The sequence below is a fragment of the Hypomesus nipponensis genome, chromosome 20, assembly GCF_054491055.1.
Source record: "Hypomesus nipponensis isolate SF chromosome 20, ASM5449105v1, whole genome shotgun sequence".
In the NCBI taxonomy this organism is placed as follows: Eukaryota; Metazoa; Chordata; class Actinopteri; order Osmeriformes; family Osmeridae; genus Hypomesus; species Hypomesus nipponensis.
In genome coordinates this window covers 6,597,205-6,612,500 of record NC_140380.1, presented here as the reverse complement: position 1 = coordinate 6,612,500, position 15,296 = coordinate 6,597,205, and the positions used below count along the sequence as shown (strand labels likewise).

Below are 15,296 nucleotides of genomic sequence, written 5' to 3'. Positions count from 1 at the left end.
AAGAAAAAAAAAGTTTTAATGTGAAACTAGACTACTTTGTTCATATGTATTTTATTTATAATACTTAAAAATGTGATCATGAACTGAATTGTTTTGGGTGTATTAACAATGTAAATATGATGTTTGATAAGGTATAATTTTTCAAGTCTAAAATTTTATATTTTGTATTTCTAGTGTACTAACTTAATTTTTTAGCATCTCAGTTGCTCATTTTGTATGTCTATCTTTATTGAGCCTTAAACATTTTTCAGATCAAATGAATCATGAACAAAGTTGTAAAGAGTATCACCTATTAAAGAAATATCCAAGTTAAACTAGCACGGTTGCTTATTAGTGTGCCTACTCTTAGCATTGGATACAATTGATATCTCATGTATATACTTATTGCCATTATTATTATTTCTTGTTGTTCCCACCCGAACTCTGCCCTCAGTTGTTGCATGAAATTTAGACATGAAGAGTTGCTATTATTTTCTGGAAGGTTTGGACAGTTGCACCTTAAAGCCCTTGAAGCTCAATGGGTTAAGTGAGTGGACCATGTAAGTCAAGGCCTTTCAGAAGGGTTTTGGGTTCGAATCCCATGACTGGCTTAACTGTGCTGCCTCAAAGAGAGCCAAAACTCTGTCTTTAAAAACGACACACTTTACCTTAAGGATGTCATTTCAACATGTTCATTATTAGTTGTGTCCCTGGTTGCTCAGTGGTTAAGCATGTGTACCATGTAAACCAAGGTCTTGATCAATGAGCTTGGGTTCAATTCCCATGTCTAACATCTGCCTCAAAGCTTTTGACTTTGTCTTGAAAACAGCAAACTTTTCCTACAGAATATATTTTCAAATCGTTTGAGATTCCTCAGGGCCCTGGTAGCTTAGTGGTTAAGCGTGTGTGCTATGTAATCTGAGGGCGGACGGGGTAACATTTAACGGGACGGGGTAACTATTAACTTTAAAAACACCAATCATTAAAGACATACTATTGTGTCTTACATGACCAAAAGGAATAAACGGCATCCCCCAGCTGGATTTGAACCCAGATGAGCAGCCTGCATGGTACCCAGCTTATCCACGAGGCCAGTGGTTCCCAACCCTGGTCCTCGGGACCCCCTGCCCAGCACGTTTTAGATGTTCCCCTGCTCCAACACACCTGATTCAAATGAATAGTCGTTAGCAGGCTTCTGCATAACTAGAGAACGACCCATTCATTTGAATCAGGTGTGTTGAAGCAGGGAAACATCTAAAACATGCAGGTCAGGGGGTACTTGAGGACCAGGGTTGAAAACAACTGCACTAGGCTACCAGGGACTCGCTGCTTTATCATTCGGAATTCAAATGTATCTTTAAGAAAAGCTGACTTTAAAGCTGTATATTCAACATAGTCACGGTCTATTGAAAGCTTTCATCCAAAAGCACCTTGGGGCGATATGAACCTCCAACCTCTTGACTGGGAATCATGCACTCTAACCACAGAGCTACAGAGATAACCCTGCCAACCTGAATGATGGATGTGGACACGTCCCACTTGCTCATAATCACGCACTCATTTGTGAAACACACTTGGCAATCGTTGGCGTTGATTGGCAATTAGATCACATGACCAATACCACTTATCCAGATAAATGAGATCTAATGCGACAATCACCAGAGCTAGATATTTGCCATGTTAGTTATAAGCTAATTATTGAAAATAATTTGCAAAAAACCTTTAAACAACCTTTAATTGCATAATTAAAAAGTATACAACATGTTGCATGTTGTATACTTTTTAATGATGCAATCTTCATCATGAATCTAACTTATTTTTTATCTATATACATATCTATATACACTGTCAGTTGCGTTTGTCCTTTCGTAACATGAAAATGTAAGTACACCCCATGAATTCTCCAATTATGTGAACATTATTGGCATTTAATAATTGAAACAATAGGTTTGGAGGTGATATAGTTAAATTGCCCCAGCTGTACCGCAAGCATACTTCACAATTTCCCCAGAAAGGGTACCCTAGTTCTTCCTAATATTTCACAGGAATGACAGTGAATGGCAGTTTGTCTTCCAGGACAGATTTGAAAAATCTAACTATTTAAAAACTACAGTTGCAGAAACTTCGAACAGAGCATAGAGAACATATTATATGTGAATGTAAATCCTTTATTGTGTGAACTGTTTAATGTGGGAAAACAATTCATAAAATTACCATGTCTTCCTACCATTACTGACAATCACATCAGTGATTACCAAAAGCCTTTAGCTCCCTACCAAGATGTTGAGAAACTACACAAACACTTAAGTCCAACATTTAATCAAATAGGTCAAAATATCGACATCGACTGCTGATGAGGTAGTACAGAGATAATACAAACAATTTTTAACAAATAGACACTATATTCTTTACATTGGATTACATTTACATAACTGAAATACAAACAAAACATACGTCAATGAAAGCCATATATACCAGTGAAATATGATCTGCCCTTAAATCTTTAGATAATATTTGCATGTTTTCAACAAAATATACTTTTTTTTTTTTTTTTTTTTACCAATAAGAGGGTAGTGCAAATTGCCAGGCTCTGGTAGATTTTAAATTTCACACAGTTTTGACTTTTTTTTTTTTATTATGAATTTTTTTAAGTGACTGCTTTGTCCTCACAGCAATATACTGTACAAGACACCAAAGCCTATACCTTTACAAAAGATACTTTCAAACAAAATAAGTCATATAGTCGGATAATAAGTGCTACTGTAAATGTAACTGCTTGAATACTTCTGTTTTTTTCTCTGCTTTGGTCACTCTGTTGCACTATACAAAATATGATTCAGTCCCTCACCCCTACCCTCCCCCTCATTTCTCATAACACAGTGATCTTTCATTTACACTTTCCCACTGATTTATAGAATTTACATACTTACAAGTCAGACATGTTTTAACACTTTCTAAGCACATATGCAATACATCTTTGTCAAACACAAACCAACTAACAGAAGAAAAAAAAAAACGTATTTACTCTCTTACTCATTCAATATACAAAAATGTTAGGTAAAATGATTCATATCAAAGAGGATCAAGCTGATATATTAAAAATTACTGAAAATATTGTTGTCTTCAGTAGAAATCAATTTCAAAAAGCATTGTTAGTTGTTACATTTTGTATTCCTGAATTTAAACCCAATTTATATGGCTCTCTGTCTCCTTTTTCACAAGGCCTTGAATCAATCAATGTTGGAACTAAAAGAAGGAATACAATATACAGGTATGTCCTTGTAAAAATACGTCTGTCAAACATTTAGTTATGAAATATGTAAGAAACACTCTGCTTTAAATCGAAGTGGATATGATATGTTGCTATGTACAACTATGGCAAATAAGTGACCATTGGGGGATATGATTAAGCTGGTCGGCCCATATGACACCAGAACAGAAAGATCTGCGAGCCCTCTATAATACTGTACTTCAGAAGCGAGGTCAATCAAACGGTTGTCCTCCCAAACCACTTTGCCGTGCCCTCTCAATGGGGCTGGCAAACCTGCAGATACGTTGCATATGCGCAATGAGGGCTAGGAGGAAACGGGCTTTACGACTCTTCTCTCGGTTTCAGACTCGATCCGGCCCGGTTAGATTGGGCCGTAGTAGCTGCTTCCGCAGCAGCGGGTCTGAGCGTCGAAACGGTGAGACGCCCGAGGACTGTGCCGCCTTCACAGTAAACGTGGCCTCCGTCGTACAGTAGAGGCACTAGTGTTTTTTACATGGGAACTCTGCCTCCTGTTTGGAAACATTACGGGTTCGCTGCCTTCGTTTTGAAAAAGTCGTCTGAGAAGGCTTTGATGGTTATGGAGACCGGGATTCTATGAAACATTCAATCGGGGGGAGGGGGTGGGGGCCTTTGGGCTTCTTCTGCTTTTCCCTATGGCTTTCACATACTGTAGCTGGTGTGCGAATGGTTCCCTCTGGGAGAGGGTGCCACTCATGGAGGGAGGACTTAGTGCGCCGTAGACTGCACACGTCACCACAGAATTTCGACGCCCCCCCCCCAAAAAAATATATGGTCTGTGAGAGATCTTCAGGAAAAAAATTCTAATATCTATGACATGATTCGAATTCTATACAAAATCTAAAATAAAACATCTGCAATGCACTTTTGGCACTTAAAATCTATCCCTGCTCTGCCACCTCCGCCCAACTCGGGGACGTGACAGAGGACGTGTACGTCCGGAGCGGATTTCTCCGTCTCCTTGTTCTGTCATCTTCTCTCGAAGCTTCCCTTTCTCTTCCTCGCGACCACACATAGGCACTCTGATCAGACAAACCCAGAGCGCCCCTTCCCCCACACAGGTTGAATCAGATGGCCATTATAGGACGGTTTCAAACACAGACCTGCCCAGTTTCATCCTAATAAACGCTCGTACTGTAGGGTACTTTACCTCCATTTAAAAGTACAACAAAAGCAAACATAATTTCACTGCCGACATAAAAGGGAAAGAACATATGATCAAATTAGAATAATTAATACTACAAATATTAACATTATAATATTTCATTAATTATTCAGCACATTTATGGCCTTAGCATGTTAATTTCCAGATGGACAATATATATATATATATATTTTTTTTTAAAGTTGTACCGTAGGAGAGTTGACTGTTGCGTCGAGTATAGGTGAGCTGCCAAGTTAACAGCTCAAACATGACTGCTTTGACAAAAAGCACAACACAAACTGCCGGTGGAAGAAAAAATTAAATAAAATGAACATCCAATACCAGAGAACAAAGATTTTTAGATTCCTATGCAAAATATTCAATTTTGACAGTTTTGAGACAATAGGCTAATGACAGCCTGCAAAGTTTAAAAAAGGCACAAGTTTTCCCTTTTCTCATAATTCTTGTGTAAACAATTCCGCTGCATGTGTGTGTGTATAGGGGTGTGCATGCATAAAATCAATAGAAAATATTCCTTTTTGGGGGGGGGGGGGTTGTCTGAATAGTCCCATGTCACAATAGTTTAGTGTTTTGAAGTGATTCACAGTTCAAACACAGAGTGTGGCGGCAACTCTTGATTCTAGAAGGGTCTTTTTTTTGTGAGTCTCCCAAGTGTCATTTTCACCCGCCCCATTTCTCATTTTCCTTTTCCTCTATCTGGTTGAGTCCCCTGGGAACCAGATCCAGTGACGTCTGTCAGTCTATTGATCTGATCTGTTCAGGTAGAGAACGTGGTGCTGAGTTCTGGGCTGGCTGATAAGAGGTGGTGCATGGGAACTGGGGGTGGGGCTGGGGGTGGGGCTGGGGGTGTAGGATGGCTGAAGTGGTGCTGGGTTCTGGGGCTGGCTGGCTGGCAGAGAGAGGTGGGGCTGGGTCTGGCTGGCTGAGAGGGGTGGGGCTGGGTCTGGCTGGCAGAGAGGGGTGGGGCTGGGTCTGGCTGGCAGAGAGGGGTGGGGCTGGGTCTGGCTGGCTGAGAGGGGTGGGGCTGGGTCTGGCTGGCAGAGAGGGGTGGGGCTGGGTCTGGCTGGCAGAGAGGGGTGGGGCTGGGTCTGGCTGGCAGAGAGAGGTGGGGCTGGGTCTGGCTGGCAGAGAGGGGTGGGGCTGGGTCTGGCTGGCAGAGAGGGGTGGGGCTGGGTCTGGCTGGCTGAGAGGGGTGGGGCTGGGTCTGGCTGGCTGAGAGGGGAGGTGAAGAGCGTGGGTGTGGCTGGCTGATGGCTGCTGGGGTCCCGGGCATCAGGGAGGCCGAGGGAGTCCAGGGCTCTCTCTTTAAGGCAGGGTATCATGGGTTAAGGCAGTCATTTCTGATGGAACAGGAGTGGCTTGACACTGCCGTCCTTAAATTTTGGTAACTGGTTGCTGATAATCTCCGCCAGCATCTCGGGAAACTCCACGCTCAGCGACTTGTTGACAAACGTGTAGAAGCAGATTTGAAGCAGGCCTCCCACCATCTGAGGAGACAACACAGCCTCGGTTACGCAACTCCGGGGGCTAGCCGGGCGGCTGAGCCCAAACCCTTTTTCTATTTGAGGGGCACATCCACAGCTGTCAGACACGTCTATGGGCTGGCTTGCCCAAACCCTAACCTGTCTGAGAATACACCCACGGCTGTCAGACATCCCTCTGGCCTGCTTGGGTAACCCTAACCCTCTCTATGTGAGGAGGACCAACAGGGTCTTCTCTGAAGACATGGCCTGCTTTAAACTGGCTGGCTGGGCGGGTTAACCCTGACCCTAGGCATTCACACGGCTTCTGTTTAGACACAGACTCTCCGACTCGCTGGCTGGCAGCCTAACATGGACACTGTCACCTGAGAAGAAGCTCGCAGCCTCTGAGACACTCTTTGCTGGAGGGGAAACTGTAGACATTGGCTGAGGTAGAAAGGCCACTGGCGTCCATTCGTCATTTTCGACGTTTTCAACTTCTCCTTCCCCTTCCGTCTCAAAGCACATAACAACCCATGGCGGCACAGACTCACCGAATGCTGCCATAAAAACTACGAATGGTGGAGGTACGGTTTTAAAGCAAAACCCGCTCGGCGGAATTTGTGCAGTATTGGCGAGTTGGAGAGAGGACGTTGGATTAGGCACGATCGAACACAAAAACATCCCCCCCCCCCCCCCAAAAACCGAATTCAGACGTGAGGGCACTTTGTAGAAATGCTAACTCTGAAGTTGCAACCTAGAACACGCATTTTAATTCACCCATTCAATAAAAAAAAATGACACTGAATTAAATTCAAGAGCAATTAACACGAGCTCAAGTTCAGCCAACCGTTCGAGAGTGGATGATAGGACCAAAGTGAGAGGGATGTCATGTGACTCAATAAAAACATGAATCACTTGGAGAATGATCAGATAAACCCATTATGGCGGAACACACTTAAAAAAAAAAAAAACGACTCTGATGAAAAATGTAACTTCCCAGCTATTGCCTCTTGTGCGCACCCTTGTGCCCCGTTCAAATGTAGAGAGGGTACCCTCGCGTTCCAGGCCTGCGTGAATCGGAATCTTGACCGTGACGATGTGGCGGTGACATGAGGGAGCAGTGTGAGACACTGGTCCCTCTAAGGGAGACCCGTTGAAGGGCCCGCGCACTCCATTTTTCAGACCGCTCACTTTTTATTCATCATTTTATAAAACCAATGTTCAATTGAGCGGCCAAATGCGGCGAAGCCCACTTCATACATTCATAAAGACGCGCATTGCATGAATGTGAATGAATGTTGGTAACGAATGTTGGTGGTGGTCGGAGGGGCCGTAGGCGCTGATTGGCAGCCACGCTTCCGTGCCACCACCGGTTTGACTGTGTCTGCATGAATGCCGGACTCTGTAAAGCGTCTTTGAGTACCTTGAAAAGCGCTATATAAATAAAATGTATTATTATTATTACATTTAAATGTCACACTAGACTACACGCAAGCTTTTAACAAAATGACGACCCTGGCGCTCTGCTCAAGCTTTGACTGGCAACAAAAATCAGGAACGTTATCCCTTTAGGCGCCCCCAAAAAACGGGCAGTTTTACATTTAAACACGAATGGCTTGATGAAATAGTTCAAACGGACACAAGCGATGGTCCAGGTAGGCTGGTGAAGCTTTCTGATATATTTAGCTACGAAGAAGCGAGCGGAGTTCTCTGCAAACTTTGCTCAGAGTACTGAGGTTTTGCGCTCGGATAGATTTCAATGTGCTTAGTGCGGAAAACAATTCGAGGGAACATGGCTTGGGACTCACCTCTTGCATGGAGTCCAGTAGCTTGGTAAGCTGGTAGAATCTCTGCCAGTTCTGGCTGGAGTTCTCCTCCCTCTTCACAATGGCCTTGCCCAGCTCCTTGATGTACGTCATCCGGATCTCGTCGAATATGGCCTGGCTTTTCATCCCGTCCTTCGGCACTGCGGGGTGGGGGGGGGGGGGGGACGACGACAACATAAGCAAGGGGGCTCAACTCTGAGCCGCGCCCAGGCTTGGTACGAACGTCCCATCTGACTCGCTCCCGACCCTATTCCAGACAACGAACGGCCTGTTCTGGAGGGTGTCTGTCATGCAACAGTGCCAGGACTCCCCCCACTCCCCCCTCTACCCAAACCACAAACACAGGTGAACGGGGGAGACTGCTGATGCAAAGCTCCAGGTCGCCCATGCGTGAGCCTGGCGTCGCGAAAGATAGGAAACAGTCGTGCCCCTGACCGCAGACCGGCTCAGTACTGGAACGGTGCCCAGGCAAATCCGGCACACTCTACAGACAGGAGATTATGCAAAAAGAAACAAAATAACCGTAGCGGAGCCAGAGAAGTTCAAACAAGACTGATTTCCATAGCAGATGGGTGATACGAAATAACTCTGCGGCCAGAGACAACACCTCCCTGAAACATGTCAGAGAAGCGCACTGGGGGTTTGGAGCGAGCTGGAGGAGAATCTTTGAAACGGTTTTGGGAACGAATCAAAACATTCAACTTAATACAGCCTAAGTGATGTTCCTCCATGTTCCCCTGGTGGCTGTCAAGATCTGCTAGGGTTCCCATCCGTGAGCCGACAAAGAGACAAACCATGCCGGCAAAAACACCGTCTGGCGAGGAACCAACCGAATCTGCTCGCTTGTATAAAAATACATGGCGAGCATGTGAATGTCATTTCCTTTTAAGCCGCAATCAAATCACGCAAAATGCACTCTTTACCGAACCCACTCATTTTCCAGTAATTCAAAAAAACAAAAACACACACAAAGAAAAAAACTCAAACTCAAGCCAACATGGAAATTTATATGGAAATTCAAGTGGCTATAACTGCTTTGGTAATGATTCGTCACGCTCCTGTATTCCCCCCCCCCCCCAAGAGAACTCTTAAGCACCGGGATAATTACAGACCGGTTGTAGCCAAACTAGTGCACTTCCTCATTGCTTTCAAAACAACACCTGGTAACGCAACACGCATCCTCAAAAGCCACATTCAACTGTAAGCGATTGTCCATGTGAGGAGTTCCCAGAATCAGGTTTGTCGTTCAGCACAGTGCGCACATTTCCTGGTGCGAGCGTGGATTGGAGCAGCAGCAGGAGGTGTGTGTGTGTGTGTGTGGAGTCGCGCTCGGCCATACCCGTGCTGAGCAGGAGCAGGACCTTCATGCAGAGGTACTCGTCGTACGACACCTGCAGCTTCACAAACTCCTCCGAGATCTTCAGCATCTGCACGCACTGGTCCGTCATGAAGGGCAGCTTCATTCGCTCCCTGGCACAAACAAACACACACACACACACGCGCAATCCATCAACCAAACAACGCATCGCTCGTTTCGAGGAACAGTAACCAAACGGTAAGACGGCAAAGCGAACAGGCGATCGTGAGTCATCTATTCCGGGGGGGGGGGGGGGGGGGGGGGAGGGGTTAAGCGAATCTCTCCATCACAAGAGGCAAACAATCCTCTTTAAAATGCTCAAGTCTACAGGTGGTTGCATCGTCCTCTGCAGACGGCCTGAGGATGGAATCCCAAGGAAGCGCCATTGTGGCCTGGCGGCTCGCTGCTCTCCCCTGAACCTTGAAGCGAACCCCGGGGCCAGCGCGAAGCAAACCACACAACGAACCTCACTTTGAATCCTGTTTGGAGGGCTCCTCATTCAAATATTTACAGCTTGTGGCGTCGACTTAACTGCAAGTATCGGTGGCGACGTAAAAAAAATGCAAATACAAATTTGACGGTGTTGATGTTAGGATGTGGACGGATAGAAGTCAGTCCGATTGTTGACATCGAAAATTCAGCCGATAGGACGAGGGAACAGATTTGATGCATTTGAAGTCAATTTGAACGGCCAGATTTCCGTTTTCAAAGGTGGCATCCACTTTTGAAACTTTTGAAAATAGGTGAGGGACAGAGAGAGGGGAGGGAGGTGAGGGGGACGTACTCGTTGATGACCAGGTCGGGGGCGAAGCAGAGCATTCCTCCGTTACACTGCTCGTAGGAGCGCCAGCCCAGACTGAAGGACATGAGGAACAGCCAGGAGCACTGCAGCAAGGTCATCTGGTCGTCTAGGTGAAGGTTCCGGAAACCTGCGCACGTGCACCAGCATCCACACACACACACACACACACACGCACAAACACGTTTACAAACGTCACCGTGGATAAGGCTTACCAACCAGAAGCAGATGGCGTCAGAGGAATGCATCGTTCCAACGTTGTAGCTGTCCAAACAGGTGCCACTCGAAAACGAAATCGGGGTGTGCTGGGGAATCCCCTCAGTCCCCTAACCCTAACCCCGCCGCCCCCCCCCCTCCTGGTCGGAGGCTCACCTGGCAGGGACTTGGCCCACTTGACGGCCGAGATCACCTGCTGGCCGCCCAGCCGGTTCAGCGTGGTCATGAGGCGCGTGGACGTGTCGGGCACCGTGCTGTCGTAGCCCGAGTAGATGACCTCGGGCTCAATGGCCTTGAGCAGGGACAGCATGGTGGGCACCAGCTGGGGCATGGACTTGGGGATTAGGGCGCAGGCCTGCTCCGCTGGGCCGGGCGAGGACGACTCCGCGCTGGGCTGCTGGCCCTTCAGCTTGATCAGCTTCTTGTTTTTCCTCGCTGCAAGGGGGGAGGGGGGGGGGGGGGGAGAGAGAGATGTGGGAGGAAGAGAGAGAGGCAGAGAGAGAGAGAGAGAGAGAGAGAGGGGGAGGGGGGAGAATAGGTAGATAGTGAGCAATCCTGGAAGGTCACAGTAACCCAGGGGGTGAACCTTGGAAGTATTAGTAGACCAACAGCACCGCTGAAAGATTACATTTGTGGAAAAACACATTTCATTTGTTTTCTACGTTCTACATGTTGTCGCTGTGCATACAGTTGCAGATAAGCGAGCTTATCTAGGCCTGTGCATGGCTAAAAGGCTTGAAGGCAAAGCATCAACAAGTATTTATGGACAAAAGGCAGATTACAGTTGACGGTGTGATGCCTTTTTCTTCGAATGGACGTTGCAAAGCACAGTGAACAACAACGCCGTAACTGTGAGTGACATGCCGTCCATTATTCTCTTTTTTTTCCCCCTTCCCTTTCCTCATTCTACGCGGTAAGCTCACGGGCCACAGGTAGAAAGCTTACCATCAACTGTCTCTCTCTCCGCTCTACCGCCCCCCCTCCTCCTCCCCGTTTAATTTCCCCTCACGTGCATTGCTATGGCAACTAAGAGCCTTTGGTGGATGCCCCCGCATGGCCCTGCGCAGTCCCCCACCCACTCCTCCCACTCTCCCATTCAATCCGCCAAAGAGGTGAATGAACATATATAAATGACATTAAGTGCATGGGCACGAACACACAGAACCAACATGACGCGGGCAGTGAAAGAGCTCACACGCACGCACGCAAAAAACCCAACACAGGCAACCACTCGGGGGGGGGGGGGGGGGGGGGGAGGGGGGAGGGGGGAGGGGCCTCGCTTGTTACCTTCCAGGTTCATGCCGGCCTGCAGACACTTGCGAAAGCGGCAGGCCGGGCAGTTCTTCCGGCGGATCTTGTCGATGATGCAGTCGTTCCTCCCGGCACACAGGTAGTTGTGCTGTCCTGTGGGGGGGGGGGGGGGGGGGGCAGAGGAGGGAGGGACAGAGGAGGGAGGGGGGGGGAGAGGGGGGGCAGAGGAAGGGTGAGCACAACTGAAATTCAAATTGTTCTACCGTCACGGCCTATATATATATATATATATATATATATATATATATATATATATATATATATATATATATATATATATATATATATATATATATATATATATATATATATATATATATATATATATATATATATATATATATATATATATATATATATATATATATATATATATACACACACACACACAGGGACGGATCGGTCCGTCCATCACGGTCGCTTTATTTTTTAACATGGAGAAGAAACAGCCGGCTTGCGGGAGACGACCCGGGGGGTCGTCAGCTGAATACCGACTGTGCCTGATCAACAGGGCCTCCAGGGGAGGGGTGCTGCGTGATTAAAGGGGCGACCTACTGCTCCGTCAGAGTGCCGCACTCGAAGTCGACGTCGGCGGCGCGATGCTAGCGCTTCATTGTTAATCCAGAGATAAAAGTGTGGGGGAAGCTAGTTTATAATGTCTGCATGAATGTATGTATTTTTGGGGGGAGGGGGAGGGGGAGAGGGGGGGTGTTTAGTGATGAGTCACTGCTAAAACAAGTCACCTCATCTGTCGAGCCACTGCAAATACAAGTTACTTAATCTATGCATGTGATGTTATCGTGCGATTCAGAAGAAAAAGGTGCTCGGGAAGAAGATTAGCAAGAAAGACCACAAGTGCCCCAATCAAATCAGATTCGTTGGAAATGGTTTCTGCTGAAGCACTTACTTTGCCTGTTTTGCGGAGAAAGGACTGGGTATGACTCACTGAGGGGTTAAAGTCGCTCCGCCGTTGAACAACAGCCTTTTCCTTTCATAACTACCTGGCCAAATTTCATCGACACAAAAGCTAATTTGCGCAATCGTAGCATTGGCGGACGACACAAGGAAGTAGGTGAATCTCTGTCGTCGGAGGTCCAGCCCTTACGAACGTTTGACCTCCAGAGGCTTGTCTCTGACCTTAACAACATCTTAACATTTAAATGAACGTATCAAACACTGCTCAAGACAGATTATTGTTTTGTCGCATCTTAAAGTGTCAGTGGGGTCAGATGGCTGAGCGGTTAGGGAATCGGGCTACCAATCAGACGGTTGCCGGTTTTATTCCCAGCCGTGAAAAATGACGTCCTTGGGCAAGGCACTTCACCCCACTTGCCTCGGGGGGAATGTCCCTGTACTCACTGTAAGTCGCCCTGGATAAGAGCGTCTGCTAAATGACTAAATGTAAGTGTGAGGTGTGGGCTGGTGCCAATTCAGGATCTAGATGTGCTTTTACGTTTGACAATAGGCATAATGGGAATAACGGTTTTTCAGGTCATTAAGAACAACCAAACCGGGACTGAATAATTATGATGCATCCATGAAAAACGACCGGGCTGCCAATCTTTACCGCTCGACAATAATAACCACTCATGTGCAAATTGAGACCTGGTGGTTTCTCCCAAGTTTCTCCTAAAAGCCTTGCTTGGTTCCTGGTAAAACATTATGTTGATGACTTGTTTATGTAAAAACAATGTTTTGTCAAAGTAGGTCATCAAAGGGTTCTTACCACAGGGGCACAATATAATTTCCTTGAAGTGTGTCTGATAGTCTAGAAGTGACTCGTCATGGCAAACTGTCACTCATTATCTAACATTAGTCATTTTTACAGCAAGGAGTGGTTGCGTCAGTTCAGCGTGAATCCACTGCTAAACGGGAGTGAGGCCTTCTCTTTAGCGGTGGGTCAGAACTAGCAGTAGAACTTTGGCTGGTACACGTCAATCTTATGCTCAAATGCAGGGATGACTCATTTACGAATTCAGTCGTCAGTCATGTAATCGACTAAGTTCGAATTTACAACTAGGCGTTTTAGGCCCGTCCTGATTCGAAACTGAGGTGGACACAATTAGGAGTCAATGTAGCGGAGGTGGTTCGGGTCTACACAGTCATCATGACATCTGGGGCGTGGCTGACACAACCCTAGGAGCAGGACAATCCGCTCGTGGTTGAATGACACATTTTTGGATCATGGTTTCGGGTTCGAGATCTTGATCACGGTGAACACAGGGATACACGAGCTTCCATTGGCCGCTCGTCCAGGGTTAAAGCTCAGCAAAAACCTGGACACCCCACCGCCGTGTTAATCCAAGCTCAAAGCAAACCAGGAGAGCTCGATCTACAATTACAATCATTTGATTTGGTTGGGAACAAAATGATGATAACAAATGTGGTGTATTAGACAGGGTGTCTTGCGGCGGTGATGCCCACACATTCACCTTCTTCAAACCCAGCCAAAGGCACACACAGGGAACATTGTAGTCAAGTGAAGCAAAAGTGAAGTGATCCACCATGCCAAATCCCATAGAACTAGAATTAGAAAGGACTAAAAAATAATAATAATAATTAAAACCATGCATTGAAAAATGGCCCGGGTAAAAGACAGGGTCTTCACTGGGTCGGAGCCTTTCAGTCGGGAGTGATTGGTGACAGGAAAGGTGACAGGAAAGGTGACAGTGTTGTTGTTAGGATGGAAGGTGAGTTGTATTTACCATCTGTGTTTTGTCTCGCTCTCCAGCCTTCGCCAGTGCGACAACAACCGTCGAATGGGGAGCGGAGGAGGGAAGAACAAAAATAACAGATATGACTTTCTTATTGCTGTACAGCTCTATTCAGTGTTATATTAATACTTGAACCCACACGTACTCATCAGCATACATTTACTTGGCAATCACGATGAGGACACAAGGGGCGTTAAACCCGACGTTGCAATGGACCTTGAGCAACCATGCGCACAAATTCAGAAATATCTGTTATTTTTGCATGTTCGGTGTTTAAGACTACAGTGTCACTTTTTATACGTCTGGGACCCGGGCCAAACTTTGAGGCGTATAAAAAGAAGCCCTTGGAAGCGGATCAATCCGATCTTCCGGCGAACGGCACTTAGGTTTAACACGTGGTGTAGTCCTTCCTAAAAATACTCTGAGTTCCTCCATGATGCGCCGAGTCGAAGGGAACTTGCTAGCCCTGTGCAGGGCACATACACACGGCGGGGGGCAGCGACGCTGGAAGTAGCAGACATCTGGCACGCCACACAGGCCAAAGAAATGAGAAGAGAAAGGCGTCTTTGAGCGCGCTCCGAACACTGGCGCGGTTGCACTCTCAGGGCGTGAACGAGCTGAATGCCTTGCAGGGAAAGCGAGGAGTGGGGCCTACTTTAGCTAGCATCGGAGATGGCGCTGTTGCAGCTTGTCAGATCAGAGGGCTAGCTGCCGTGTAGCTACGGTGCTCTACCTGGCGAGTTGGAATTTCTCACGTCGGGGTTACTTTTCGGGAGAGGTGGATGGGTGTGGGGGGGGCAGTGCTGTCAGAACCTTATCACTTTCCGTCAAAGGCATTCCTTTGCCACAGATGCTAAGCTGGGGCAATAAATCATCGGCACTTAGCCTACACAGTGACCATAAAGCACTGCTGTTTAGAGGTTGACAACGCCTTTTAGCGTTAGCTCTACCACAATGTGCCGGGGCAACGTTCAGTTGATATAACCCGTTTTATGACACGCAGTGAGGGGTTTTCCGCCACTGAGCGACTCTTTCATGGATATCAGTGTAAGCTACCTGGGTCAATAGCATCTCACTGCAAACAACAATGTCCATACAGCTCTCGAAACAGGAATGGGCGGCTAGCCAAAAGTACTGCTGAGGAAAAAGAGTGTTTTTCTTTCAATGATTTTTAATT

At 46.6% G+C, this 15,296-nt stretch overlaps 2 protein-coding genes across 4 annotated transcripts in view; one reads left to right on the top strand and one right to left on the bottom strand.

Annotated features, from left to right (window-relative positions):
* Positions 1-314, top strand: part of LOC146246117 (rho GTPase-activating protein 26-like) — a 38,589-nt gene extending 38,275 nt beyond the window's left edge. For both annotated transcript variants that reach the window (XM_084684334.1, XM_084684333.1), the window contains one exon: positions 1-314. This exon is cut by the window's left edge and continues 883 nt beyond it. The gene's annotated coding sequence lies outside the window, so the exon portion shown is untranslated.
* Positions 315-2,282: 1,968 nt separating this feature from the next.
* The window catches only part of LOC146246116 (glucocorticoid receptor-like), a 36,264-nt gene continuing 23,250 nt past the window's right edge, over positions 2,283-15,296 (bottom strand). Inside the window, exons 4-10 of one of the 2 annotated variants that reach the window (XM_084684335.1) lie at positions 14,111-14,137; positions 11,382-11,498; positions 10,251-10,529; positions 9,864-10,008; positions 9,062-9,192; positions 7,705-7,862; positions 2,283-5,920 (exon numbers count right to left, since the gene is read on the bottom strand). In XM_084684335.1, the coding sequence (XP_084540461.1) occupies positions 5,768-5,920; positions 7,705-7,862; positions 9,062-9,192; positions 9,864-10,008; positions 10,251-10,529; positions 11,382-11,498; positions 14,111-14,137 (1,010 nt within the window). In that variant the 3' untranslated portion in view covers positions 2,283-5,767. The remainder of the gene's footprint in view (positions 5,921-7,704; positions 7,863-9,061; positions 9,193-9,863; positions 10,009-10,250; positions 10,530-11,381; positions 11,499-14,110; positions 14,138-15,296) is intronic. The other variant, XM_084684336.1, reaches the window with a different exon arrangement.